Source organism: Mus caroli, unplaced genomic scaffold (assembly GCF_978045245.1).
Source record: "Mus caroli unplaced genomic scaffold, Mus_caroli_1 scaffold_8, whole genome shotgun sequence".
NCBI classification, from domain to species: Eukaryota; Metazoa; Chordata; class Mammalia; order Rodentia; family Muridae; genus Mus; species Mus caroli.
In genome coordinates, this window is record NW_028227263.1 from 42,898,145 (window position 1) to 42,911,334 (window position 13,190).

At 39.1% G+C, this 13,190-nt stretch overlaps 1 protein-coding gene across 1 annotated transcript; it reads left to right on the forward strand.

Annotated features, from left to right (window-relative positions):
• Positions 1–9,562: 9,562 nt before the first annotated feature.
• LOC110299458 (olfactory receptor 51V1-like) lies at positions 9,563–10,507 on the forward strand. Its single transcript, XM_021169159.1, has one exon. The coding sequence runs from the start codon at positions 9,563–9,565 to the stop codon at positions 10,505–10,507; it is 945 nt and encodes a 314-aa protein (XP_021024818.1).
• The last annotated feature ends 2,683 nt before the right edge of the window (positions 10,508–13,190 follow it).

Sequence of the window (13,190 nt, forward strand, 5' to 3'; positions counted from 1 at the left end):
CCATTTGTTGAAAATGCTGTCTTTCTTCCACTGGATGTTTTTAGCTCCCTTGTCGAAGATCAAGTGACCGTAGGTGTGTGGGTTCATTTCTGGGTCTTCAATTCTATTCCATTGGTATATTTGTCTGTCACTATACCAGTACCATGCAGTTTTTTTCACAATTGCCTGTAGTAGAGCTTTAGGTCCGGCATGGTGATTCCTCCAGAGGTTCTTTTATCCTTGAGAAGAGTTTTTGCTATCCTAGGTTTTTTGTTATTCCAGATGAATTTGCAGATTGCAATTTCTAATTCGTTGAAGAATTGATTTGGAATTTTGATGGGGATTGCATTGAATCTGTAGATTGCTTTTGGCAAGATAGCCATTTTTACAATGTTGATCCTGCCAATCCATGAGCATGGGAGATCTTTCCATCTTTTGAGATCTTCTATAATTTCTTTCTTCAGAGACTTGAAGTTTTTATTATACAGATCTTTCACTTCCTTAGTTAGAGTCACGCCAAGATATTTTATATTATTTGTGACTATTGAGAAGGGTGTTGTTTCCCTAATTTCTTTCTCGGCCTGTTTATTCTTTGTGTAGAGAAAGGTCATTGATTTGTTTGAGTTAATTTTATATCCAGCTACTTCACCGAAGCTGTTTATCAGGCTTAGGAGTTCTCTGGTGGAATTTTTAGGGTCACTTATATATACTATCATATCATCTGCAAAGAGTGATATTTTGACTTCATCTTTTCCAATTTGTATCCCTTTGATCTCCTTTTGTTGTCGAATTGCTCTGGCTAGGACTTCGAGTACAATGTTGAATAGGTATGGAGAAAGTGGACAGCCTTGTCTAGACCCTGATTTTAGAGGGATTGCTTCAAGCTTCTCACCATTTACTTTGATGTTGGCTACTGGTTTGCTGTAGATTGCTTTTATCATGTTTAGGTATTGGTCTTGAATTCCTGATCTTTCCAAGACTTTTATCATGAATGGGTGCTGGATCTTGTCAAATGCTTTTTCCGCATCTAAGGAGATGACCATGTGATTTTTGTCTTTGAGTTTGTTTATATACTGGATTAAGTTGATGTATTTCCGTATATTGAACCATCCCTCCATCCCTGGGATGAAACCTACTTGGTCAGGATGGATGATTGTTTTGATGTGTTCTTGGATTCGGTTAGCAAGAACTTTATTGAGGATTTTTGCATCAATATTCATAAGGGATATTGGTCTGAAGTTTTCTATCTTTGTTGGGTTTAGCTATCAGAGTAATTGTGGCTTCATAGAATGAGTTGGGTAGAGTACCTTCTGTTTCTATTTTGTGGAATAGTTTGTGAAGAACTGGGATTAGATCTTCTTTGAAGGTCTGATAGAACTCTGCACTAAACCCATCTGGTCCTAGGCTTTTTTTAGTTGGGAGACTATTAATGACTGCTTCTATTTCTTTGGGGGATATAGGGCTGTTTAGATCATTAACCTGATCTTGATTCAACTTTGGTACCTGGTATCTGTCTAGGAACTTCTCCATTTCATCCAGGTTCTCCAGTTTTGTTGAGTATAGCCTTTAGTAGAAGGATCTGATGGTGTTTTGGATGTCTTCAGGATCTGTTGTTATGTCTCCTTTTTCATTTCTGATTTTGCTAATTAGGATGCTTTCCCTGTGCCCTCTAGTGAGTCTGGCTAAGGGTTTATCTATCTTGTTGATTTTCTCAAAGAACCAGCTCCTTGATTGGTTGATTCTTTGAATAGTTTTTCTTGTTTCCACTTGGTTGATTTCACCCCTGAGTTTGATTATTTCCTGCCGTCTACTCCTCTTGGGTGAATTTGCTTCCTTTTGTTCTAGTGCTTTTAGGTGTGTTGTCAAGCTGCTAATGTGTGCTCTCTCTAGTTTCCTTTTGGAGGCACTCAGAGCTATGAGTTTTCCTCTTAGAAATGCTTTCATTGCGTCCCATAAGTTTGGGTATGTTGTGGCTTCATTTTCATTGAACTCTAAAAAGTCCTTAATTTCTTTCTTTATTCCTTCCTTGACCAAGGTATCATTGAGAAGAGTGTTGTTCAGTTTCCACGTGAAGGTTGGCTTTCTATTATTTATTTTGTTATTGAAGATCAGCCTTAGTCCTTGGTGATCTGATAGGATGCATGGGACAATTTCAATATTTTTGTATCTGTTGAGGCCTGTTTTGTGACCAATTATGTGGTCAATTTTGGAGAAGGTGCCATGAGGTGCTGAGAAGAAGGTATATCCTTTTGTTTTAGGATAGAATGTTTTGTAGATATCTGCCAGATCCATTTGATTCATAATTTCTCTTAGTTTCTCTGTGTCCCTGTTTAGTTTCTGTTTCCATGATCTGTCCATTGGTGAAAGTGGTGTGTTGAAGTCTCCCACTATTATTGTATGAGGTGCAATGTGTGCTTTGAGATTTACTAAAGTTTCTTTAATGAATGTGGCTGCCTTTGTATTTGGAGCATAGATATTCAGGATTGATATTTCCTCTTGGAGGATTTTACCTTTGATGAGTATGAAGTGTCCCTCTCTGTCTTTTTTAATGACTTTGGGTTGGAAGTCAATCTTATCAGATATTAGAATGGCTACTCCAGCTTGTTTCTTCATACCATTTGCTTGGAAAATTGTTTTCCAGCCTTTCATTCTGAGGTAGTGTCTATCTTTTTCTCTGAGATGAGTTTCCTGTAAGCAGCAAAATGTTGGGTCTTGTTTGTGTAGCCAGTTTGTTAGTCTATGTCTTTTTATCAGGGAGTTGAGTCCATTGATATTAAGAGATATTAAGGAAAAGTAATTGTTGTTTCCTGTTATTTTTGTTGTTAAAGTTGGCATTCTGTTCTTGTGGCTGTCTTCTTTTAGGTTTGTTGAGGGATTACCTTCTTGTTGTTTCTAGGGCGTGGTTCCTGTCCTTGTATTGGTTTTTGTCTGTTATTATCCTTTGAAGGGCTGGATTTGTGGAGAGATAATGTGTGAATTTGGTTTTGTCGTGGAATCCTTTGGTTTCTCCATCTATGTTAATTGAGAGTTTGGCTGGGTATAGTAGCCTGGGCTGGAATTTGTGTTCTTTTAGTGTCTGTATAACATCCGTCCAGGATCTTCTGGCTTTCATAGTCTCTGGTGAAAAATCTGGTGTAATTCTGATAGGCTTGCCTTTATATGTTACTTGGCCTTTTTCTCTTACTGCTTTTAGTATTCTGTCTTTATTTAGAGCATTTGTTGTTATGATTATTATGTGTCGGGAGGTATTTCTTTTCTGGTCCAGTCTATTTGGAGTTCTGTAGGCTTCTTGTATGTTCATGGGCATCTCTTTCTTTAGATTTGGGAAGTTTTCTTCTATAATTTTGTTGAAGATGTTTGCTGGTCCTTTGAGTTGAAAATCTTCATTCTCATCCACTCCTATTATCCGTAGGTTTGGTCTTCTCATTGTGTCCTGTATTTCTTGGATGTTTTGAGTTAGGATCTTTTTGCATTTTACATTTTCCTTGATTGTTGTGCCGATGTTCTCTATGGAATCTTCTGCACCTGAGATTCTCTCTTCCATCTCTTGTATTCTGTTGCTGATGCTGGTATCTATGGTTCCAGATTTCTTTCCTAGGGTTTCTATCTCCAGTGTTGCCTCATTTTGGGTTTTCTTTATTGTGTCTACTTCCCTTTTTAGGTCTAGTATGGTTTTGTTCATTTCCATCATCTGTTTGGATGTGTTTTCCTGTTTTTCTTTAAGGACTTCTACCTGTTTGATTGTGTTATCCTGTTTTTCTTTAAGGACTTCTACCGGTTTGATTGTGTTATCCTGTTTTTCTTTAAGGACTTGTAACTCTTTAGCCATGTTCTCCTGTAATTCTTTAAGTGAGTTATTAAAGTCCTTCTTGATGTCCTCTACCATCATCATGTGATATGCTTTTAGATCCGTGTCTAGCTTTTCCTGTGTGTTGGGGTGCCCTGGACTGTGCGAAGTGGGGGTGCTGGGTTCTGATGATGGTGAGTGGTCTTGGTTTCTGTTAGTAAGATTATTACGTTTACCTTTCGCCATCTGGTAATCTCTGGGGTTAGTTGTTATCGTTGTCACTGTTTAAAGATTGGAGCAGAAGCTGTGTTCCACTCACCAGCAGTCTCAAAATCCTGCGGCGGGGGTCGTGGGTAGCTGGCGGTACCCCGGTGCTGGTCCAGCCTGAAGAGGCCTGTGGTCCTACTCAGGCCGGTTTTCTGCTTCCCTAACTAATGCAGTCTCTGGTCCCGCGTGCAATTGGATTGGAGCAGAAGCTGTGTTCCACTCACCAGAAGTCTTAAGATCCTGTGGCGGGTGTTGTGGGTAGCTGGCGAGTGTCAGCCGACCTTGCGCCCTAGCTACCCTGGTGCTTTTCTGACCGGAAGAGGCTTGTGGCCCTATGTAGGCCGGATTTCTCTCTCCCCAACCAGAGCAGTCTCAGGTCCCGCGTGATTGGACTGGAGCAGAAGCTGTGTTCCACTCACCAGCAGTCTCAAAATCCTGTGGCGGGGGTCGTGGTTAGCTGGTGGGTGTCAGGCGACCCTGAGCTCAAGCTACCCCTGTGCTGATCCGGCTGGATGAGGCCTGTGGCCCTACTCAGGCCGGTTTCTGCTTCCCTAACTAATGCAGTCTCAGGTCCTGCGCGCAATTGGATTGGAGCAGAAGCTGTGTTCCACTCACCAGAAGTCTTAAGATCCTGCGGTGGGTGTTGTGGGTAGTTGGCAAGTGTCAGCCGACCCTGCGCCCTAGCTGCTCCGGAGCTTTTCTGACCGGAAGAGGCTTGTGGCCCTATCTTGTTTACATTTCAAATGTTTTCCCCTTTCCCAGTTTCCCCTCTGCAAACTCCCTATCCCATCCCCTCTTACCCTGCTTCTATGAGGGTCCCCCCTCCCATCTACTTCTGCCTCACCACCCTAGCATTCCTCTACACTGAGACATCAAGCCTTCACTGGATCTGGCAGAGCCTCTCAGGAGACAATTGTATCAGGCTCTTGTCAGCAAGTACTACTTGGCATCCACAATAGTGTCTGTGTTTGGTGTCTGCATGTGGGATGGATCCCCAGGTGTGGCAATCTCTGGATGGCCTTTCCTTCAGTCTTTGTTCCATTCTTTGTCCCTGTATTTATTTAGAAAGGAGCAATTCTGGGTTAAAATTTTGGAGATGAGTTGATAAACCCATCTCTCAAGCAGGGGACCCAGACTAACCTCTGGATTTGGTTTTCACATGTTCTCTCTCCCATTTGTGGGCTATTTCAGCCAATATCATCCTAATAGGAGGCCCTTGCTTTCCCAGCATCTAGGACTTCCTGGTTTCTACCCCCAGCTCCTCAGCTCCTATTGTTACACACCCCTGTTCAATTCCCTGACCCTCTGTACTTCTTCTCCTTCTGATCCTCTTTTTCCCCTCCCTCTCCTCTTTTCCTCCCAAGTCACTCCCACCCTCTACTTCCCTTGATTATATTGATCCACCTTCTAAGTAGAACTGAAGAATTCACTCTTTGGTCTTCCTTCCTCTTGAGCTTCATGTGGTCCATGAGTTGTATTGTGGGTATTCCATGCTCTTTGCCTAATATCCACTTATGAGTGAGTACATACCATGTGTGTTCTTTTGTGACTGAATTACCTCATTCTCCACAGCCTCACCAGCATCTGCTGTCACCTGAATTTTTTATCTTAGACATTCTGACTTGTGTGAGGTGGGATCTCTGTGTTGTTTTGATTTGCATTTCTCTGATGACTAAGTATGTTGAACATTTCTTTAGGTGCTTCGCAGCCATTCAGTATTCCTCAGTTGAGAATTCTCTATTTAGCTCTGTATCCCAATGTTAATAGGATTATTTGGTTCTCTGGAGTCTAACTTCTTGACTTTTTTGTATATATTGGATATTAGCCCATAAAATTAACTCAAACAAATCAGTGGCCTTCCTCTACTCAAAGGATAAACTGGCTGAGAAAGATAATTTCTTTCTTCACTCTTCACAATAGTAATAGATAATATAAAATACCTTGGTGTGACTCTAACTGGACAAGTGAAAGATCTGTATGACAAGAACTTCAAGATCTCAGAAGATGGAAAGATCTCCCATGCTCATGGATTGGCAGGATTAATATAGTAAAAATGGCCAACTTACTAAAAGCAATCTACAGATTCAGTGTGATCCCCATCAAAATTCTAACTCAATTCTTCATAGAGTTAGAAAGAGCAATTTATATGTAGCAGAGGATGGCCTAGTCTGCCATCAATGGGAGGAGAGACCCTTGGTCTTGTGAGGAGTCTATGCTCCAGTATAGGGGAATGCCAGGGCCAGGAGGCAGGAATCGGTGGGTTGGGGAACAGGGGGAGGGGGAAGAGGATAGGGGATTTTCAGAGGGTAAACTAGGAAAGAGGATAACATTTGAAATGTAAATAAAGAAAATATCTAATAAAAAAAAAGACAAAAAAAGAAAGAGAAATTTGTAAATTCATCTGGAATAACAAAAAAAAAAAACCAACCCAGAATAGCATAAACTATTCTCAACAATAAAAGAATTTCTGGGGGAATCACCATCCCTGACTTAAAGCTGTACTACAGAGCAATTGTGCTAAAAACTGAAAGGTATTTTACACTGTCAGGCAGGTAGATGAATGAAATAGAATCAAAGATCCAGAAATGAACCCACACCACTATGGTCGGTCGCTTGATCTTTCACAAAGGAGCTAAAACCATTCAGTGGGGAAAAGAGAGCAATTTCAACAAATGGTACTGGTTCAACTGCAGTCAGCATGTAGAAGAATACAAATTAATCCATTCTTTTTTTTTTTTTACATTTTTCATTAGATATTTTCTTCATTTACATTTCAAGTGCTATCCCGAAAGTCCCCTATACCGCCAGCACATCCCCCCCCCCCCGCGCCCTGCTCCCCAACCCACCCACTCTTGCTTCCTGGCCCTGGCATTCCCTTGTACTGGGGCATATGATCTTCTCAAGACCAAGGGCCTCTCCTCCCATTGATGGCTGACTAGGCCATCCTCTGCTACATATGCAACTACAGACACAGTTCTGTGGGGTACTGGTTAGTTCATATTGTTGATCCTCCTATAGGGTGGCTGACCCCAGAGACAAAGTTCAGAGCTAGACCATCCAGAGACTGCCCCACCCGGGGATCCATCCCATATACAACCCCCAAACCCAGACACTATTACATATGCCAGCAAGATTGTGATATAGCTCACTTGTGAGAGATATAGCTGATATAGCTATCTCTTGTGAGGCTATGCCAGTTCCTGGCAAATAGAGAAGTGGATGCTCATAGTCATTTACTGTATTGGATGGAATACAGGGTCCCTAAAGTAACAGATCCATTATTATCTCCTTGTAAAAAGTTCAAGTCCAAGTGGATCAAGTACCTCCACATAAAACCATATATACTGAAAGTAATAGAAAAGAAAATGGGGAAGAGGCTGGAATACATGGGCACAGGGAAAATTTTCCTGATCAGAACACCAATAGCTTATGCTCTAAGATCAAGAATTGACAAATAGGACCTCATAAAAATTGCAAATCATCTGTAAGGCAAATGTATCTTTAGGAGTATATGTATTTTCTCTACTTATAGCTGCTATATTTACAATTATAAAAAATGGTCAAATTTACTTCTACAGTGGAAATATCATATTTAATGCTTATAATTCAGTTTTAAGAGAAAGTATATAATGTTCTGAAAGGGAAGACAGGGCAGATTATTATTCAGTCAACTTCATGTTTACCAAAAGCTCGAAAGCTCTTTCTCTCTCTCTCTCTGGAATACTGGGAGGAATTGGAAGAAGGGAAAACATGACTAAAATATATTGCATGAAACATATTTAAATTCAACACAAAATATTAACTAGAGAAAGTGCATAAAATAAAAGGTAAAATCACAACAGAAAAATCAATTTCTTAGGCTGGCAAGATAGCTAATCTAGGGTAAGCACTTGTGGAGCATGTCTGCCCACCTGAGTTTGACTTGTGGGAACAGAACAGGTTCCCAAAAGTCATCCTCTGACTCTACATGACTTGTGACACACACACACACAGGGGCACTGATGATGGAAACCAGAAGGATCCTGTGCCAGGCTGCTCCTTGGTTCCTGTGTTCTGATGGCTCCTGGAGGGTCCCTCTTGGGCCAGGATTTTGAGCAAAAGTGGTGGTCTTACCTATGTTCTCAGATTTGTCAGCACTCCCGGGAGAACAGCTCTCTCCTGGTGGGATTTGGGTACCTAGAGCTATGGCACAGGGTCAGCTTCATGGTGCAGACAGAAACTGGAAGCCCAAGCCAACTCTTATAAAGTACATTTAATTGGGGCTGGCTTACAGGTTCTGAAGTTCAGTCTATTATCATTTAGCCAGGAATCATGGCACCATCTAGGCAGGAGCAATAGTGGAGAAGCTGAGAGTTCTAAATCTTCATTCAAAGAAAGGCAAGAGCAGATTGTCTTCTTTATGTGTTCTTTATAACAATATTTCCTTCATATTTTGAAATTATACTAAAATCAAATTATTTCCTCTTCCTTTTTTGTAATCAATCTCAAATAACCCTCACCTACTTTATCAAATACATGGACTCATTTGATATGAGTGTTGGTGATACTCAGTAATGATGATAGATTGGATATGCTTAATTTTTTAACTACTTCACATTTAGGAAGTTCTCAGAGATACTGTGGTGAATGTATATAAAGCGGGGTTCATATGTACTCTATTACTGTTAAACTATTCAATATGTGCCACATTCTCAAATGCCCAATTTATTCAAAATAGACATCACAGAGATAGATAATACTATATTTTTTTCATTAGCACTTAATTCAAAATCCTTGCCAAATATTTTATGCTAGAAGTGAGGACATAAAATTTAACAATAATGTGAATTTGTTGAAAGGCTTACATCTCCCATAGATTAGAAAGAAATACATTCATATAGATGAATAATTAACACAAGAGTAACACTGTGATGACCACCAAAACATTCAGATTCTGCTAAAATTGCTTTGTTTCCTTTTCTCGTGTAGTTCATATTCTAAAAAAGATGTGTCGGGGGAATGGGAGAAGACTTGAGAGGGGTGCAGCATTTGGGATGTAAGTAAATAAACAATTAATCAATAAAAACAGATGTGTTATTTCAATCAGTATATTTCCATAGGGATCATTTTAAAAAGCGAAGAGACTGAACGTTCCTCTGAAGTACCAGAGAGGAAAATTCCCCATGCATTTCACACTCTCCTGAGGGGTGTACCACCCAGGGTATCACTTTGTGCCTGTGAACAATGCCATCCTTTAGAACAGACTCTCAGCAGTACTGTAGACAATATAAATCCCCTGAGTCAATAGACATTATTATTTCAACATAAATCTGCCTGCTTTCCTGGTATCTGTTAAAGCAAGGTCTGAACGGTCTATGTTTATGTCTAGACAAGAGGTTTCCACGATGAAACACAACCAAGGATCAGGTTTCTATTTCTTTGCTTACGGAAATTGAAAATGTATTCCCAAATCAGGTAGATATTATTAAAATTAGAATATAAAATATGTAATATAGAATAGGTTTTAAGAAATATATATATTTTCCATCAATGTCTATTTTCTTGATGTCAAACTTAAGTACCTCTAGATTTCTTCTCACTGGATTTCCTGGCCTGGAAATCTACTACATCTTGCTTGCCATTCCTTTCTCAACCATCTATGCAATGGTGTTCCTGGGAAACTGCATGATACTTCATGTGATCCGAACAGAGTCAAGCCTGCACCAGCCCATGTTCTATTTCCTGGCCATGTTAGCCCTCACAGACCTGTGCATGGGGCTGTCCACTGTGCACACGGTGCTGGGCATCCTTTGGGGCTTCCTTCAAGAGATCAGCCTTGATGCCTGCATTGCACAGTCTTACTTCATTCACGGTTTGTCCATCATGGAGTCCTCTGTCCTTCTCGCCATGTCCTTTGACCGCTACATTGCCATTTGCAACCCTCTACGCTATTCCTCCATCCTAACCAATGACAGAATCCTGAAAATCGGAGTGGCCATCTTATGTAGGAGTTCTATGCTCATTCCTCCAGTTATTATCCGCCTGAAGTTCTTAAATTACTGCCGGCCTCATTTCCTCTCCCACTCTTTCTGCCTGCACCAAGACTTGATTCGAATGGCTTGTTCAGATATTCGCTTTAACAGTTTCTATGCTCTGTCTCTGGTGATTTGCACCCTGTTACTGGATGCAGTGCTCATTCTTGCCTCCTATGTGATGATCCTGCACACAGTTCTATCCATTGCATCCAGGGAGGAGAGAATCAAGTCTTTGCAAACATGTGTATCTCACATCTCTGCTGTTTTGGTTTTCTACATCCCCATCATTGGTCTGACCATGGTTCACCGCTTTGGGAAGCATCTCTCTCCTCTGGTTCAGGTCCTCATGGGAAACATTTATATCCTTTTCCCACCTTTTATGAACCCCATTATATACAGTATCAAGACTCAGCAGATCCGAGTGAGAATTCAGAGACTGTTTACTTTGAAAGGAACCTAAGTCCTCAAATCCACAGTGACTTTTAAAAGTAAAGAAGTGCACTCACAGAAGAAGACTGCAACGAACTGGAACTTAACAATTTAACTCATATTTTATCGACAGTTTACATAGCTTAAATTTTGCAAATACTTTCTTGTATTTTTTTACCACAGCCATCAATACACACACACACATGTATACACACACATCAGAATATACATTATTTTATGCTGACATGCTGACACTTATATTAGTTGATGAGTTTGACTTATGAGAAAATTCCTTCCCACTTTGTGGCCAGTGGATTTAGGGTGCATTTATTTCTTTGTAGTCAGATAAAGGTAAGTTTTTATGGATATATCCCTTCATGAAATTACTCAGTTATATTTTCCCATTCTTATTACTCAAGTCAGTATATTAAGTTTGCATGTATGATCTCTAATCCCAATGTTTGTTTAATGGCATTACAATGTGTTGACATGTGAAGAGTTTATGAATTTAATAATATTTATTTTATATTTATTTATGTGTACATGTGTGGGAGGATATTCTCCTATGAGTACAGGTGCTTCCTGATGCTAGAGTGACCTGATTTCCCTGAAGCTCGAGGTATAGGAAGCTGTGAATAGGTCAATGTGTGTGCTGAGGGCTGAGCCATCTCTTTCCTTTGAAAGATTGGTCATTTTAAATCAATTCCATCATAATGCAATAAACACCAATAAATATCTTGCTTGGTGTGTCTCATCCAAATACTTACCTAATGTTACCATATCAATAGTAATGAAGCTGGATATATAAGCCTCTGCTTAAATTGTAATAAATGATAGATTAGGACAGAGTAGACATTTGTGATATTATCATTACCAATATGTAATATTGACATCATAGTGACTATAAATAGAGGGATATTTAAGTGACTAGAAAAAGTTTACATTTGATTCATCTTTGTTTATTTCATTTTATTTTTGAGTGAATTTATATAAAGTGCCTTGTTTATTCTTCATTTAAATCATTTATTTGTACCTCTCCTAATACCTCCCTTAAAGTTTTTATGTAGCTAATATTCAAATATTTATATGTTTCAGGTATAATATATCCTCCAAGTTTTTAATGATGAAAGCATTTTATTTTGTATAATTTGATTTAAATGCCAAAGTGCCATATAATATCAGATTTTAGGAAATATTTTATGAGTTTTACATACATTGTATGTTTTATTATCAGGCAAATTGTGGTTCTTTCCTACTTTTTATTGACTTTGTTTAACAGAATTTTTAATTGGACAGATGACCAATGTAAAATATAGAGTAAAGAGAATAGAGAGATGACTCCAAAGTAGAAGGCAGTTGCTGCACTTGTAGTTGACTTTTGTTCCTTTCCTAGCACTGACATAATGTCTCCCATCCTTTAACTCCAGTTCCAGGATACCCAATGCTTTATTCTCATCTCTATGGGCACTGTACATACATGAGGTTCCCTTAAATGTGTGTAAGCAAACACTCATGTACATACACTGAAATTAAAATTAAATAAATAAAATATATGGTAAACATAAAAGAAAAGTCACATCATTCAGAGATAGTTAAAATATGGTATGTACTTAGTTTAATACATAATTGACAGTGTGTTTATTGATCCACAATCGCCAACAGTAATTCATCCTTGTTAGATAGATTTCATTCTCTGGTGAAGTTGAAAAGACTCTTATAGGGATGTAACCATTACCAAAATGAAAATAAACATATTTTCCTATTATTGCAAGCAACTTTTTCAATAATTTTGTTTCATCAGATTCCACATCCTCAAGCCTTTTAACACCTGGTATCTTATTTCTACCATGTAGATTTGTCATTGTGAAGCACCATATAAATTTAATTTAACTAGCTATCTTTACTTATAAGGACAATTTTCCATTGAACAATCCTTTTGAGATTCTTTTTAAATGTTGTGTTCATTGTTTTATACTTTTAAAGCTCCATTTTCTCTTAATATTCCACTGCACTATTAAAAAAAAAAAACATTCTTCTGGGTACTCAGCTTGGTTTTACTTATCACTATGATTTTCAATAAAGCCAAGATAAAAACTTGTACCATGTATCCGGAAGACATTTCTGTACTTGGTAGAATGTATTATTTGGTGCGTGCTTATTTCCTTCTGTGATTCTGCTGTGACAAGAACTCATCACTGTAGCCCCAGTAATAACAAAGCAAATTCCTGCTTTATTACTTTCTACCCAATCCCCTACACCCAAATATTTGGAAAGGTGTGATCGACCAGGCTTTTCTTTGGACTCTTTCCCTTCTGTTTGTTTTGCCCAACTCTGATGTGCTAGTGTCTGATTCATCTTATTTTATTTTCTATAGAGAAATTTTAATTGAGCAACATGGTTCTCTGTCAAGGGATCATATCCAAAGGTATGACCTAGCTGAAATGCAGACATGACACACACTTTTAGTCCTTTTGAGTACGGTAACTTCCTTTGATCCCTCTTGCTGGAACACAGATGCACCTTTAATATGCATCGTTAACCTCAAACAATGAAGTCTAGTTGAGGGGCCGACAAAGTGAAGAATGTGAGAAAGAACTGACAGAATGTGGCAAAGATAGGATATGCCCAACTCTCAGGAGAATAGAAATGGGCAGTGAGGGAGAGAGATCAATTGAATTCTATTCAGATCAGTTCAGTTCAGATCAGTTCAGTTC

Coding starts and splice junctions, on each gene's coding strand:
- LOC110299458 (XM_021169159.1), top strand. CDS start 9,563: ATGTCTATTTTCTTGATGTCAAACTTAAGTACCTCTAGATTTCTTCTC.